Source organism: Ictalurus punctatus, chromosome 6 (genome assembly GCF_001660625.3).
Source record: "Ictalurus punctatus breed USDA103 chromosome 6, Coco_2.0, whole genome shotgun sequence".
Lineage (NCBI taxonomy): Eukaryota > Metazoa > Chordata > Actinopteri > Siluriformes > Ictaluridae > Ictalurus > Ictalurus punctatus.
The window spans coordinates 12,164,634-12,182,027 of NC_030421.2; the positions used below are offsets into that span (position 1 = coordinate 12,164,634).

General features: G+C 38.6%; 1 protein-coding gene across 2 annotated transcripts in view; it reads right to left on the reverse strand.

Annotated features, from left to right (window-relative positions):
• dnah7 (dynein, axonemal, heavy chain 7) overlaps window positions 1–17,394 on the reverse strand; it is a 131,935-nt gene that overhangs the window by 80,478 nt on the left and 34,063 nt on the right. For both annotated transcript variants that reach the window (XM_053680873.1, XM_053680872.1), the window contains exons 24-30: window positions 16,511–16,620; window positions 15,110–15,278; window positions 7,607–7,709; window positions 5,655–5,782; window positions 4,370–4,582; window positions 2,961–3,059; window positions 1,628–1,876 (exon numbers count right to left, since the gene is read on the reverse strand). In XM_053680873.1, the coding sequence (XP_053536848.1) occupies window positions 1,628–1,876; window positions 2,961–3,059; window positions 4,370–4,582; window positions 5,655–5,782; window positions 7,607–7,709; window positions 15,110–15,278; window positions 16,511–16,620 (1,071 nt within the window). The remainder of the gene's footprint in view (window positions 1–1,627; window positions 1,877–2,960; window positions 3,060–4,369; window positions 4,583–5,654; window positions 5,783–7,606; window positions 7,710–15,109; window positions 15,279–16,510; window positions 16,621–17,394) is intronic.

Below are 17,394 nucleotides of genomic sequence, written 5' to 3' on the forward strand. Positions count from 1 at the left end.
GAGAAAACTTGAGCTTGACAATTATGACAGAATTTAGGAACATAGTGTGAGCCATGACAAATTGATTTACCTTCTGATAATCTAAATTGAATTTTTTCAGTTAATTTTACAGGCTGTATGCAAAAAAACAACTGTTAACCTGTTCCACCTTGTAAACAAATACAAAAAACCTCAATGTTCAGTCTTTGAAGTCTGCTCCTCTTAAATATATTTAAAGCTACACTATTAGCCATTTTCCAAATTCTCCAAAGCCAGTTCTCAAACTGCTCTGTGTAAGTTGTGTATATATCTAAATAATCTTATAGGATGTGATTGGGTGAATTCATTTACCCGCCATATGCAAAGCGCTTTAGTTTAATGGCGTTCATTACTGATGCTCCGATCAGGATTTTTACAGCCAATACCGATTTCTTGTCATCTTGATTGACCGATACCAATCCAGATACCAATCGTTTTTTTGTTTAAGCTTTAATCAGGAGATCACTTTTAATTGAATTAAAATAATAGCAATGACGAATAATGTTGGTTAATTGATAAATGAACAAGCATAAAATATTTATTTTTAAATATCTTAAACAATAAAGAGTCCTAATAAAAAAGTAGATGAATATAAAAATGATCCATATTAGGAAAAAGAAGGCTAATAGCCTTCTAAAGAAATAACCTACTAATATATTCAAATTGATATTAAATGTAACCCATAGTAATTAAACATATATTTTATGAATTTATTATAATGTCTATTTTTTATATTCAATTATTTATTTATAACTTAGCACATTTTCTGTCATTACATTTCATTAGTTTTTTTGTTTGTTTGTTTGTCAGTTTTAGATGGGTTCCCACAGTACAGTGCCATGTCTGCTGTTAATATTGCGTGACCAGTAAAAGATGGTGGTTTGTGAGATCGGCAATTTGAGAGAAGCAGCTGATATACAGTGTTACTCTTTTCATCATAATGGGTCCTTTGCAGTATTTGCACACTTGTTCGGTTGACTGAGGTGATGAAAAGCAGTGTGAAAGTAACTGTTGAGCATTTTGGACTTCCTGTAGTTTTTATTCTGGTTGTATTATACAACTCAGAACAGGTCACTCCTAACTATTTTTCATAGTCACACAAAGGACTTTTCAGTCACAAATGCAAGTGAAATGGTCGCACTGTAGAGCCCTGTTCTTCTGTCTCTGGATTTGAATCCTATTGAATCAAACATGGTAGGCCACATATTAAAATCTCAGAATATAAAGGAGCTTGAAATATTTTGTATAGAAAAGATCTTCTACAAGTGTCTCCAACCTTTTTAGACATAAATTTGAGACCAGTATTTTGCAGAAAAATCTTTTCTGTTTGAAAAAATATGGGCTAAAAAAACTAGATAATTTCTCCATATTTTCAGTCTCAAAATATCATTGTGTTGTGTTTTCTTTTTTTTCATGAAGGGGACCAATAATTCTGGAGTTGACAGAATAGTATAGTATAGTCTATTGTATGTTATCTGTGGTCATTTCTGAAAATGAGAATTTATAAGCAGATATTGTACCCTCCACCACAATATTATGTGTTATGGATATCATACATTGGAATTTTCACCTTTCTGTTCATTTAAGAATAAGAAAAGAAACATGTTACCTTCTCACAGATATCGTTCAAGGCAGCGGCGAGGACTCGATAGGCACTCGTCTTCCCTCCAAAAGGCTCTCCCACCATCATGAAGCCATGACGCACGATCATCATCTCAAAAACCTGCAGGATCTTCTCTGCAAAGAAATCTGTTACCTGCAAGTTCATCTTCTCACTGTTCTCTTTAATGGCCTCCAGCAGGATGCTGTAGTCTGGTTTTGGGAGTTTTACACCAGGAAAAAGATCTGAAGTGATTCCCTAGAGGGAATTAGTAAAGGAGGAAAAGTAGTTAAAAAAAAAAAAGAGATGTCAAATGGTCTGAAATTAAAGTCGTGTCCCTACAAAAATGTGAACTGAAAATCAGTAGTAATCATTAAATTATTCACTATAAACTTTACATCTTAAAATAAAAAAGGCATACACTTTTACCTCAAACAATGGCAAATTATGAGTACACTGCACATCCTATCAAGTGTAAATATTTTGAATATGGGCAAATTTATCTACTATTTCTTATTATGAGGTTATTATAAATTAAATATAATATTCAGCTTGTTAGATTCTTCTTTCTAGAAACAAATGCCTATAATTTTAAAAAATGACCTGGTTTAATAAGATAGGTTTAATAATCACATTTGGTTTATAGTACACTAATAATAGGAAATACTAGATAGATCTGACTACATTTAAGATAATTTTACTTGCTAAGTAGTGTAAAAAGGGTGTAATGTCTGCTTTCACAATTATTAGCTTAGCAATGAGTGGTAGTTTGCCATTAGTAACTTCCATATTGATAAAGGTAAATAAATCAAATGCTAGATAAATCAAAGGTACTGTCAGATTTGCCAACAAAAGAGCATTTTAGCAAGTAGAGAAGGAAAACAACCCTTTTATCACAAAAATGTACTGTAAATGGAACAAATGGCTAATTTTTTCAGATGTGCGTCAAGCATCAGTAAGAAAACAAGCGAAAAAGTCCTAATAAATAGCAGCTCCTCCAATTTTGTGGTCTCCAAAAGACCATAGCCCCGCCCACTTGTTTTCTATTGGCTTAGAAACCAAAGTTTCACAGGTAAGCATCTACCTAGATAAAGTCAGACCAAAGCAAAAATAACAGCTACCAGAAGCAACATCTTTCAGATGGATCAGATCAGAAGGACATCTTTCATGTCCTGTGTCCTTTCTCCTTCAGTGAATTGGCTATCTGCTGCCTTAATGCTACTTTTTCTGACTGTAGCATCTGGTCAAAAACTCATAAAAACTATGTCAAAAGCGCACATGCTGGCACTTCTGTACAGTTGATGTATGTTGAGCTGTGTAAACAGGCATATGCAAATTTTACCTCAAACAGTGGCAAATCATGGGCTAAAAATTTGGGAAGGTTAACATCGATGATGGACCTCAGCAGAAGAATGTCCTCGTTCTCCTCAGGGAACTTCAGCTGTGACATTTCAAAAACACAGTGAGGATGTATGAGAAGGCAGAAATGGAGAAATAACCAAATGGAAAGGAAAGGGCAACCCTCGAGGTTAGCCTCGAAGTGAAAGACTTATCACACATACAACTCATTGATGTCTTTTGGGGAAAGTCTCATTCACACACTCCTCTTATGCATTTTTTTTCTCATTCTTTACTATCGCTGCCATTTATGAGTCGAGCCCAGGAGGCTAAGAGCGCTTACTTCTTCACTCCACAAGTCATTCCGCAACAGGACGAAAGGGTGCATTCCGAAGTGTGATGATGCAGAAAACAAATTGGCATCGAAATGGCATGCATGCATTCATTTTCAGAAAGCTGCATAAAAAGATACTATGCTGAAATAGGAAAATAGTGGAGGGAAAGGGAAGGTTTTGAGGTCAATATCTTTACCTAGACCCTAAAATCATCCTGATTTTTGCTAAAGTCTGAAATCCATTTTGGTGGCTTACGTGCTTTCTTTACAATGAGGGAAAAACAAGAGCACACACCTTTTAGATTTTTGAAATTTAATTAAATAAACTATCAAATCATATCCAAACATTGATGTCTTTATACTGTATGGACATATACACAAAATATATCATAGTTTAAAGCTCAATAGCAGTTGAAGAGAATGACTTACAGTCACAAAACCAACTGGAAAGTGTTCCTGTAGGTGTCAGGTATGATGCACACCTTTTGGATTTTTGATAAAAAGGTGTGCGTTATAGCTGACACCTAGATGAACACTTTATAGTTGGTTTTATGACCAAGTCATTCCCTTCAAATGCTATTGAAGTTAGAAACATGTATACCAATATGTAACTTTAGAGACAGTCCCTTAATTTGCGCATATCTGTGAATACCGAACATCCAACGTCAAGCCAACTTTATCCCAGTCCGCTAGGTTAATCTTCTCTTGTGGCTTGTCTGCAAAATCCCACCACAAGGCCCGGCCCAGAGTAACATGTTACAATAGTATCGGCAATCCATTGCTCTTCCTGTGAGACCCGGATATGAAGACTTGAATTTTAAGACCCGAATTTTAAGGCCTGAATTTTTGCAGCCTGAATTTGTGAGGTTGATGGTATTTTAACAACTAAATATTTTGGAATTGTATTTTAGGAAGGTGAATATGTGTACATTGAATTTTGAATGCTGGAATTTTGTTTTTCAATCAAAACAAATGGTATGGGGCTAAGGAAAAATGTATTTCTTTCAGATATAAATAATAAGTAACCATTGACCAAGTGATATTTTGAACATCCTGAATATCTGATGAAGCTGGCTTACCTTTAAGTTTCCAGCGGCGGTCAGGACAGATTTGACGGCCCTCATACCATAATCATAGTGGCTCTGAGAGGACAGCTGCTCTGAGCAGAGTCGATACGTGGCCACGATCTTCACTGAGAGCGGACGAGCAGTTACAAAACCACAAGAATAGAGCACGATCTCGGCGATCAGTGCGTAATCCGGAACCATCATAGCCACAGTGCGGAACAAGGCCTGAGACAAAGGTTTAAAAGATGTGCATGCCAAGATTTCTACACTGACTGACTTTACAGACCATACAGACATCTGTATTATGGATAAACATACGTCTAATGATGAATTAGTAATAATACATTTAGCCCTCATCTTTTCCTTCCAGACAAAACTATCAATATAATATGTGACATCAAAAATTGCAAAAGAATGAAGCAAATGTGTGAAGGACATTCAGATACATTTTGGAAAAATGCAGTAATTAGTGGACAGCGAAAGCTAGATTGTATATAATATCTCAAATAAATTTGAACAGTCAAATTAGTAAAATTAGAATTTTTTCATAAACTGACCTAACGACAGAGTGTTGCTGGTTTCATTCTCATGACTCATTCCTTAAATTAATTTTATAAAATGTGTTCTATATACAGTATAAAGTGATGGTTTTTTTTTATTCAATATTTTCACTATATTATAAGACACTGGCATTCATTTGGCATTCACTTTTTTCCCCAAACATGTTCTATTTATTTAATATAATGGAACATTCATCCAAAATACAAACTATACACCTTTTTGTGCCAAGAGAATGCAATACAGCTAAACAGTATTAAAACAAACAAACAAAAAAAAAAACAAGTTGATCTTAGGAAATTAAAAACACTCAACAGAATTGCATTTTAAAGCTTCAGCGATTATGTTCCTTAAAGATTAAACCTTGTTAATCCAGTAAGATTTTAATTGAGTTGAGAACACATGTTACTGCAGTACAACTAAGGGAACTCTGGCAGGAAAATTATTTGAGTGCGTGCCAACTGTGCAGTGTGCCACATGCTTCAGGTTTTGTTTCCATTCTGGCAGATGTCTTTGGGTACCCATGATATTACCATAAGGGCCATTAGCTCCACTTTGTGGAGAATCTTTGGCCTTCGAAACATGAACGATTGAGGTAAAAGCCGGGTCAGTGAAGTGTTTCATATCTAAAAATAGTTATTAATGGATGTGATTGGCTTGTGTAACATGCTTGTGTAACATGTTTGTATTAGCCCCAGATGGAGTTTTTCAGTTAGTGTTCTTGATCTACATATTGTACCTTCAGGTTATCAGGCAGTTCAGAGCGGCCAGCATATCCTGGATTCATAGTGATGAAGACAGCACAGGATGGGTTGAGCCTTAACTCCGTACCCTCAAACATCAGCATCTCGGCATGAGCTGCAATCCCTACACAGCAACATGGATTTCTTAGAACTTCTTAGGGCTTTAACAGACAGAATGCTAATGGAGCTAAATTATTTATTTGAATGAGTGCATATTTAGTATAATATGTTTCTAAATGCAGCCTTCATTTCATCTAACTGTCCATTCTGAAGTGATTCAGATCTTTAAAAAGTGGATTTCCCTTTGTGATATCTATTATTCCTGACTCTGGCAAGAGAGGTAATCTACAATTCAGGACTCACATAATGTCATGATTGTAAAGCATCCTTATGGTGACTTAATGACCATTTCATTTTGACCCAAAACTCTAATGTAAGACGTGGGCTAAGTGAATTAAACCATGAATTAAAGCAAGAGTGAACAATCAGCTTGACATTCTTGCCAGGCAATATTAGCATTTGTTTAATACATAATATCATTTTTAATAGCCACTGAAGTTGTTCAAATCATCGAGAGATGTCATAAATGGCATAATGACCTCTTTTATCCAGTTATGTCTATTTCAGAAAAGCAAAATTATCACAGATGGTTCACAAAAAGTCTAACATTTTCAAAATGGGGATATCAACATAATTATAAATTTTGACATATAGATTAGTGTTGCGTGTGTTACCGCTATCCAGAGTGTGCATGTGTGACCATGATTACCAGAGGTCTGGAACCTTTTCAGCTGGCAGAGCCATAAAAGCAAAAAAAAAAAAAGTTATGATTTTAGAGCCAGGGAAAAGTTTACCTTTTTTTTTTTTTTTTTTTAATGTTTTTATGCATGTCTCCTTATTACTATAGTTATTATCTTTACTACTATTGCAAAATTATAAAGTAGTGGTAATGTAATAAAGGCCTTTTCACATTCTGCGTGTTCTTGTCGTAACAGCCTGCACTTCACCTAATAGGCCTGTAGGTTGCACTTTGACTTAATTTAACCAACTATGATAATTTAATCAAATGATAAATTAATACAAGATGCAGTACATAAGTAAGAGTAAACTGAACACTACATACCATTAATGCAACTTCAAAATAGATAAATTCGTCTGTCTGTTCAAACTGGAAAGAAAGATATGAACGTCTTTTTTTTCTTTTAGCCATTTTACCTTTGTTAAAAAACTAAAAACACACTGGCCATGTAGTTTCCAGTCATCTAAATTAGACTAGGAAATTACTGCTCTGCTCCACATGGCTAATGAAATTTGAGCTTGATGTGCCACATCACTTTTGATTTGTGAATACATGTAATATTTTAAAATATGTAATATTTAGAGTTTTAATTGAATCGACACACTAGCTTTTGTTATCCGTGATGATTTTTATTAATTTTTTTCTCCCGCCATTGAGCCATAATCATCATTGAAGTAGCCATATATAGCTCGTGAGCCACAGGTTCCCAACCCCTGATAGGGGGTTAAGAGACACTGCAATTTTTTCTTAAATCAGCATCTCTACATGTATGGCAGCCATTCCATCCTACTGTCTGTTGAATTCCAACACAGGCACACCTCATTCTACTGAATGAAGTGATCACCTGAACCAAATTTTATTTAATGAGGAAAATTATAAAAAACACTGTCTTTGTCATCCAGCTGGTCATATTGCAAGAAGCTGGTGATGACCACAGCAGTGGTTTTTATACTTTTCCTCATTAAATAAAATTTGGTTCAGGTGATCAATTCATTCAGTAGAATGAGGTGTGCCTGTGTTGGAATTCAACAGACACTGGGATGGAATGGCTGCCATACATGTAGAGATGCTGATTTAAGAAAAAATTGCAGTGTCTCTTAATTTTTTCCAGAGCTGTATACTGTAGATAGACTCTCCATATACACACACCTCTCTGAATTGTGAGAATTTGTTGTGCCACCACAGACAGCACCTCCAAGTCAATGCGATTGAACTCGTCAAAGCATGCCCACGCACCACAGGATAGCAAGCCCTACAAGAAGCAGATAAAATCAATCAATCAAAAAATAAATAAACAAACTAAAGGAATCAAAGCTGTTCCCTCGACGTTGCGTTTAGCATAACACTATGGGAGTGCCCTTGAGCATGCGACCGGCATCTGAAGCTTGTGTAAAATCATGCCTCTATTTAAAGGCCTGCCATGATCAGGTGACGTGGCAATTAAGCGCATCGTGTGCTTTATATATATATATATATATATATATATATATATATATATATATATATATATATATATATATATATATATATATATGGCACCTGTGAACCATGCCGTCAGCCTTATTATCTTCAGCGAGACTGCATGTTGTTTGTTTGTGTAACAAAAACACACTTCACTTCTCCTCTATATTTTCTCAAAATCTATTAACTTTTCTATTCCTTTGTAAAAGAAAAGAAAAGAGAAAGAAAGAATGAGCAAGAGAGAATTCAGAAAGTGTGTTACGCCTTGCTCCCATTTCATCATGGGAGGAGACAGACATGCTTTCTGTGTGAAGTGTTTAGCGGTGGAGAATGCGATGGCAGTCCTTGAGGGGTCTTGTGAACGTTTTACGATTAAGCAGCTCCGCTCGCGACTCGCTCTCTTCTCATCCAAAGGGAGTTGGGTTTCAGAGCCTCATGGATCTGGGCCGGCCACTGCTGAGGCAGCCAGCCAGCTCAGGTCCTGGGGATCTCCTAGGGATTTGGAAGAGGAGTCGGAGACGAGTGCTGCTCTATCTCTTGCTCTGTCTTCTGGGTCCGGCTCTCCGCCTGACTTTGGAGTTCTCGTCGTGACTCCTACTTCCCCTATGGAAAGCCAAAACGCCCTCTCTGACTCCGAGGAGTCGGTAGAGGGTGCCATTGCACCAAAAACTGAGAGCAACTTTCAAGCATATAAAGAGCTGCTTGAGGTGATTACGAGGGCAGTTGAAAAGTTGAATATAGACTGGCTTGGGGAAGAGGAAGTGGCTCGTAGCAGGCTGGATGGGCACTTCCTCTCCAGTGAAAATAAATATAAATCTCCCTCACACCACAGAAAACTCCTCTTTTTCTAGAAGTGCATGATGAGATATCACGCTTCTGGGGAAAACCATACACTAGCCGTGTTTATAACCCCGCAATGTCTGATTACTCAGCCATCATGGGGAGTGAGCAGCACAGCTATTTAGTGATGCCGAGGGTGGAGGAGGTGCTTGCGAGCCACCTCTCTCCATCAATGACAGGTAATTTAGGTGGGCCAACTTTACCTTGTAAGCCATATAAGGCCACCTCGGTGTTGGTGGGCAAAGCCTATACAGTAGCGGGTCTTGCTTGTGGGTCACTACATACAATGGCAGTGTTGCAGGCCTACCAAGCAGACCTGCTGAGTGAACTCAATAGTGGGGAGGGAATTGGGCCTGAGGCAGTGGCAGAGCTGTGCCGCGCCACAAATTTGTCTCTCCAGGCGACCAAGCAAATGGCCCGTCATATCGGCCGTTCAATGGGTAGCTTGGTTGTGGCGGAGAAGCACCTATCGCGCAACCTCTCAGGGATGGGGGACAAAGATAAGGTCTCCTTGCTGGTCGCCCTTGTTAAACCTTCTGGTTTGTTTGGTGGAGCGGTTAATGCCATCGCTGACAGGTTCAGCGAGGCAAAACAGCAAATGGCGGCATTCAGCCAGTTCCTTCCCCGTCGTGTCAAGTTCGCCTGGGCATCCATGAGTGGAGCCCGGGCCAGCGCTAGTGTGAGGGAGGCACAGAAGGCAAGTATGGTGGCCTGCCTACCCCCACGGACAGCCAGAGGGACCGGGCGGCCACAGCCACAGCCTGCTAACAGGCCTGATCTGAGAATGATCATAAAAGCAAAACAGGCAAAGAATGAATGGTCCTGATGGGCCATGGAGGGATGTATCAGGGGGCATAAGGTTATTAGGGCAGTTAGCCCCCAGTGCTACTGTAGGGCCTGCCCTAGCGAAGACTGTCCCACGTTTTCAGCCTTCTCTGGTCAGTGAGCTGTCACAGGGCAATGGAAATCTGATGTTATCCCTCCAACAGAATGTGTAAAAAGCTAACATCACTAAAAGACCATCTGCAGCGTGGAAACTACTGCCAAATGTGTCTCCATGGATTCTGTCTACCGTAGAAAAGGGTTACCGGGTCCAGTTCAGAGCTCGACCCCCCCGGTTCAGAGGTGTGCTCCCCACAGTAGTCAGCACAGAGCAGAGCCCAATGTTAGTGCAGGATGTAAGATCCCTGTTGGACAAAGGGGCCATAGAACGTGTACCCCATTCCCTAAGGGAGGGAGGTTTTTACAGACGTTATTTCCTGCTCTGCCAAAAAGATGGAAGTATGCAGCCAATTTTAGATCTGCGTGATCTGAACCGTACTCTTCGGACATACAGGTTCAAGATGCTGACGATTAAACTTATCATGCCACAGATTCAGTTCGAGGACTGGTTTGTGAAGATAGATCTGAAAGATGCATATTTCCACATAGGAATATTGCCCAGTCACAGGAAGTTCCTGAGGTTTGCATTTGGAGACAATGCATACCAATATTGGGTTCTTCCCTTCAGGCTAGCTTTATCCCCTCGCACCTTCACAAAGTGCATGGATGCTGCTCTGGCTCCCTTGCGACTTCAGGGCATCCATGTACTAAACTATTTGGAAGACTGGTTAATTCTAGCATAATCCAGAGAACTGGCACTTCAACATCGAGATGTTGTTCTCGCCCACATGAGGAGCATGGAGCTCAGGTTGAACCTCAAGAAAAGTATGCTTTCTCCAGTGCAGAGGACAACTTTTCTAGGGGTTACATGGGATTCTACTACAATGAGGGCGTTTCTATCCCCAACACGCATGGGATCGATCCTATCAACATTGAGCAAGATAAAGCTGGGTCTGGGCATCCAGTCTCTACAAGAAACTGTTGGGCCTTATGGCAGCAGCAGCCAACGTCATACCGTTGGGCCTATTGCACATAAGACCGTTTCAGTGGTGGCTGAAAAGTCGTGGGTTTCATCTGAGGATAAAACCTCTGAGAGTAATCAGTGTCATACGGCGATGCCTACGTGCTCTGAATATTTGGAGGTGTCCCCAGTTTCTAGCCTCAGGTCACACTCTAGGGGCGTCTCCTTATCACCAGATGGTAATGACAGATGCCTCCCTCACGGACTGGGGTGCAGTCTTAGATGGCTGTCCAGCTCATGGTCTTTGGAGTGGCCCTCATCTGGAGTGGCATATAGATTGCCTAGAGATGTGGGCCGTATTCCTAATACTGAAGTTCTTTCTTCCTCAGTTAAGAGGTCACCATGTGTTAGTTGTGACAGACAACACAGCGGTGGTCTCATATATCAACCACGAGGGAGGGTTACGTTCACGCCCCCTGTTCAGGCCGGCGCAACTAATCCTTCTCTAGGCAGAGGAAAAATCCTTGTCAGTGAGTGCAATGTACATTCCGGGCAGCCGGAATGTGGGGGCAGACATCCTGTCGAGGCAGGGGCTGAGGCCTAAGGGTTGGCGGCTCCATCCACAAGTGGTGGAGTTCATATGGTGGAGGTTCGGACAAGCAGAAGTGGATGTGTTCACCTCTGAGGAGACAAAACACTGCCCGCTGTGGTTCGCCCTCCCACACTATTGGGGCTGGACGTCATGGTGCACATGTGGCTGAGGTCACGTCTATATGCTTTTCCCTTGATCGCTCTGCTCCCACAAGTTCTAGTGTGAGTTTGCCCTTCTGCCTTGAGAGTTTGCCTTCCTGCATTCCTTGCACCTGGATTAGCCAAAGCCTTCCTGTATCCTAGACTGGATTATATTCCTAAAGTGCGCACATCGGCTGCCCACCCTGTGGTGTTGCAGGCTTTCTGCCCTCCTCCGTTCCTCACACTGAACCAAGAGAGGATGCACCTGCTGTGTCCAGGAAGGGCTCTCTGTACTTATGTCCACCACTCCGGCTAGTGGCGTAAGTTGGAGCAGCTGCTGGTCTGCTTTGGTGGTGACAGTAGAGGTGATGCTGTGTCAAAGCAGCACATCTCTAATTGGATAGTGGAAGCAATCTCTATTGCTTAAGAGGCATGTGGTCTTGCTACGCCTCTGGGCATAAGGGCTCATTCAACTAGGGCGGTCACCTCCTCGAAGGCTTTGTCCAAAGGGCACACACATTCATTCATTATTACAGCCTGGATATTCATTCCACCAGGGGCTCGAGTGTCTTGCAGTGACCCTCGGGCATGGGTCTTTTTGAACAGGCTGTACCCTCGGTATGACGAAGTGGGTATTTTCGTTCCCATAGTGTTATGCTAAACGCAGTGTCAAGTTACCTTTGAAAGGGAACGTCTGGGTTACGCATATAACCTTTTCCCTGAGAAGGGAACGAGACGTTGCATAGCTTTGTCATAACAGGGCAGGCCTGTGAATTGCTTATTCCCTTCAGATAATAGAGTCTAACGGCACGGTTCACGGGTGCCACATACATACACATATATACATACATATACATATATATACGCATATATATATATATATATATATATATATATATATATCACGTGACGCACTTAATTGCCACATCACCTGATCATGGCAGGCCTATAAATAGAGGCGTGATTTTACACAAGCTTCAGATGCCAGTCGCGCACAAGGGCGCTCCCATAGTGTTAAGCTAAACGCAACGTCTCGTTCCTTTCTCAGGGAACACGGTTAGATGCGTAACCAAGATGTTCTACCTTCTAATCTATAAAGCCTCAAACTCCTTTGACCATCTCTATTCTAACAAGCAAATTCTTGAAGTTTCTCAGAACAGAAAGAATGGTAGCTACACTTTGTGTTTCTCTTGAAGAAACACAAAGGTAAACACAAACATAGGTGAACCATACAGTTTTCATCACAGTTGTAAATCAGATAAAAATAAAAATATATAAAGGAATACAGATCCTGAAAATGCAAAATATGAAGATCTTTTAATACTTCATGTATCTTAGTTTATTCACACGTATTTCAGATCAGTAACAACAATTCTTACTACAGTAGGGTGCATAGTTCTAAGCACAAGGCAGAAAAATTCCATTTTAAATTTACTCTAAAATTTACAGTTTAAAGTTACAGTGGATAAAAAGTCTACACATCCCTGTTAAAATGGCAGGTTTTTGTCATGTAAAAAAAGAAAACAAGATAAATAATGTCAGAACCTTTTCTACCTTTATAGTGAAATTTTAACCTATTAATTAAAGTGAAAAACAATAATAATTTTAGGGGGAAAAATAAAAAATGTACAATAACCTGGTTGCACAAGTGTGCACACCCCTAAATGAATACTTAGTTGAAGCACCTTTAGATTTTATCACAGCATTTAATATTTTTTGTAAGAGTCAATCAGTTTGGCACATCTTGACTTAGCAATATTTTGCCATTCTTCCTTGCAAAAGCATTTTAACTCTGTCAAATTGGCTGGGCATCTCCTGTGCACAGCCCTCTTTTTCTCTACTTGTTGATTATTGTCTTTACAGTGTTCCATGATCTATCCAATGCCTTGGAAAAAAATTTGTAACCCTCTCCTGAATTATTTTTTTCAAGAATGAGATCCTGTATGTGTTTTTAAGCTCTTTGTGGCCTATATCTTTTCCAGTTGGCTGTTACCAAGAAGTCAGGAAAATCCTATAGGAACAGCTGTACTTTATTGCGGGTTAATCAGTCACTTTAATCGATGGCAGGTGTATACTAATTAGTATTTAACATGAGTTTGAATGTGACTGGTTGATTCTGGTGGACACTGCGACATTCTCAATTATAAAAGGGTGTGCACAGATATGCAAGCTGGGTATTGCAAATTTTTTGTTTTTACTTTTTTCCCCAAAAACATTTCTGGGTGTTTGTCACTTAATATTCATATTTTGCAATTTCACAATAAAGGTGACTAATGTTCTGACATGATTTAACTTTCATTTTTGACATCACAAAAACCTGCCATTTAAACAGGAGTGTGTAGTATTTTTACATCCAATGTATATTCTTCAAACAATATAATTATGTCTTAAAAGTACAACTCAGGAAACAAAGGGAATCTGGACATTCTGAGACAGAACAAAATTTTCTTTATTAAGCAATCTAGCTGGATAGTAGATCATTAGGTGGCTCTATAGTAATGCACAGTATACAGTAAAAAAAAGAATATAGATCAGTACATTTTCGATAATCCTTTCAGAAATTGGTTGCTTACTGCCCACACAGCTGACATTTTCACTGTTCTGCTGCTGCTCAAAGTGTTTAGACCAGAAATGGTGGAATTGATCATTTTCCCCATTCATTGTACTGTCTTTTTTTTTTTTTTTTTTTTTTTTTGAGGTTCTGAAAGATGAAAGAATTTCTCACAGTTCATTTAAGTGGTAAATCATGAGCAGGGAATAATCAATATCACACAAGGCACTGAGTCATCACACTGATCTGCAATTCAGCATGTTGATACATAGTTCAATTGGATTATGTTCCTTATTAAAAGCTTGTTACTGATGATTAAATAATTTTAAAGCAGTAAAATGCAACCAGCTGGTCATGCCCTCTTACTCGTCTCTCTTGTTTTATGCAAACTCTGCTTTGGAGTAGGAGAAGCAGCCAAGATGTGGGCTACATTTTACACCTACATTTTAAGTGTATGTGCTAATTCACTTTAAATAGGGTGATAAAATCACAATTTTGCATGTTAGAAAGAAACAGGTTGCAAGTTTATGCAATCGAATGTCTGAGTGCACCTTCTCTCTCTCTCTCTCTCTCTCTCTCTCTCTCTCTCTCTCTCTCTCAATCTCTCTCAATCTCTCTCTCAATCTCTCTCTCTCACACACACACACACACACACACACACACACACACACACACACACACACACACACACAAATCTACATAAAGGTTCCAGGTAAACAACCGACTCTTATGAGCGCACTCTGAATAAAACCCTGCCTATGATCCATAACGGCTGTTAGGTTTTAACATCTCTGGATTCATCATCAAACAAGCCAGGCTCGCCAAAGTCTCTGTTGCCATGGCAACTGGCTATGTTCTTTTCTAGCTTTTGACCGCATGCCGTCTCTTGAGCTTCACCTAAAGTACATCTTCATACAAATGAGCAGGAGCTCCTCTAAGCCTGTTTTCCTTTTCATTTCCATGCTAACTTCATTTTTAATATCGGCTATTACAGCCTTTTCTGCTGATAAGAATATTTTTTTTCAAATAGCTGATATAATTCTGCATTCTGTTCAGTACAAGTTTAATATAAGCTAGTAATTGGGTGTTTTTTTAATCTAATAGTCAGATATAAAACCTAATTCACATAGATATTTCTGTCATCACAACGGTGTGGGCAAAAGTGTGGAACTCAATACAAATTTAATTTACAATACAACCCAGACCTCAGGTAAATGTCACTGACCTTAAAAAACTTTCCCAGGGCAATGTAATCAAGGCCATCAGAGCAGTTGAAGACAACGCATTGCTTAGCCACAGCTTTGGCTAGATCTTTAGTCGTCTCGGTCTTCCCTGTACCTGCTGGGCCTTCAGGAGCTCCTCCTAAATGCAAATGCAGGGCTCCAAAAAGGGTTCTAGGGACAAAGGTGTGGGAAGTTTTTGCCAATTTGGTCAAAAATTAATTAACCTTTTTCACTTTCTTTTTTTTTTTTTTTTTAATTATTTTGCAAAATATAAAGTTTTATCACCAAAGTCAAAGATAAATTTGGTTATAAGTTTCTGTGTGCAAGCAAATCATCATCTAGCATAAATGCAACAATATCTTTGTTCTGTTTACATTATGTTATAATATTGTGGCTAACATCAGATAACATTAGCATTAAATTAACATTTGTGAGCTATATACAATATATTTAATGAACTGGACCTTCAATTAAAAAAAACAGGACTGAATGTCAAGCTCTGTAAGACGTGTTTGTGTGGCTGCATAGAAACATGCATTGTATGTTCTAATTTATTTTAATATTATTAAATGTTTTACAAGAACATTTTAAGCAAAATATCGTAGAAACCTCATATTTTAAAAAGTTAAATATCTTATATTTTAGAGCTTGCGAATGCAGTCAGAAAAAATATAAAACTTAGTGAAAAGCATATATGATCATAATACATCTTTATTCTTTCTGTCGTTTGATATTGTTAAAAAATAATGGACTTAATAATTTGAAGTAATCTTTAATCTGTTGCTAGGTGGCATGTCAAGACTGAGAAGTGCTATATCTCAAAATGGCTCTTCACCCAGACAGAAACATATTAATACTAAGGTAATGAAGTGTTGGTGCCACACATGAGATTTAGAGCTATAAAGAGGAGAACTGAACTGATGCCGCAGTCCATTAATATGCAAATTTAGTTCCAATGCACAATTTTTAAAGATATTGGCCATATTTTTTCCCCATAAACAATACTAATGCTAGAGTAGATCTTTTTGGAGACTGTAACTAGAATATACTGTGACTGCAGAGATTATTACTGTAGATAATTAACTAGACCATTTCTTAAAAAAAATAATAAAAAATACTGATTTGGAAATCGTTTTGAATATCTTTTTCCTAAAGTATTTTTTTGCCCCCTTGGTTACTTATTGTTAACTAAGCAGTATAACAGATGATATATCTGACTACATAAAGAATTTTAAATCTTCTGATTTTTAATATATTTTCAATGGTTGCAAGTTACAAAATTAAAGCAAATATCAATACACAAACTATAAACATAAGGAGGATTATGATGAAATGTCTTTGGAGAGGTAGAAGGAAAAAGAACTGCACTATATGAGTAAAGTTTAGCATAAAGCTGTTCTGACCTGTAGCAGCGATCAGTGAGAGGGGTGATGACCAGACGTGGTGTGTTACCCAGGTACTCGTAGCCATAATCCAGGCCTGCATTAATCATTTTCGTCTGAAGCTGGTTCTCCTGCAAAAGTAAAGAGAAATGCTGAAAAGATAGAAGAGAGTACTGAATGCTGAAGAGAGTTTTTCACAGACACTGTATACAACACTCGTATCATAGTATTGGGAGAGATAAACAGTAGTACCCCCCATGGAAATTGTTGGGTTTTTTGATATATTTGGACATGCAAACATTTGATCATCTTTGAAACAGTGCGTATTAATGAAGTTGATATACTTGAAAAAAAAAACACACAATGGAAATTAGCTTTTTAAATTATTTATTCAACATAAATATCAATAGATGTAATATTCTTCTCTGGAAAAAGTAAGTACACCCTTGGCCTTACATAAGCAGAAATAACTTCTTGTAGGCATTTTGCATAATTGTCCACCAGTCTCTGACATTGGCTTGCTGAAATTTTTGACCACTCTTCCATGCAATACTCTTTCAGTTGCAAGATGTTTGAGGGTTTTCTTGTATGTGCTGCCCGTTTCAAATCCCCCCACAAAATTTCCATGGAATTCCAATCTGGGCTTTGACTAGGGCATTCCATAACCCTCAATTTATTCTTTTCGAGCCATTCCTTGGTGGATTTACTAGTGTGCTGAGGTTCATTATCCTGTTGAAAAGTTCAACTTCAACTTTCAGACAGATTGCCTCACATTATCTTTAAGCACTCTTTGATATGATGCAGAATTCATAGTTGAATAATGAATGCATGCTGTTCTGTCCCTGAGGTAGAAAAGCAACCCCAAACATAACATTTCCACCACCGTGCTTCACAGTTGGTATGAG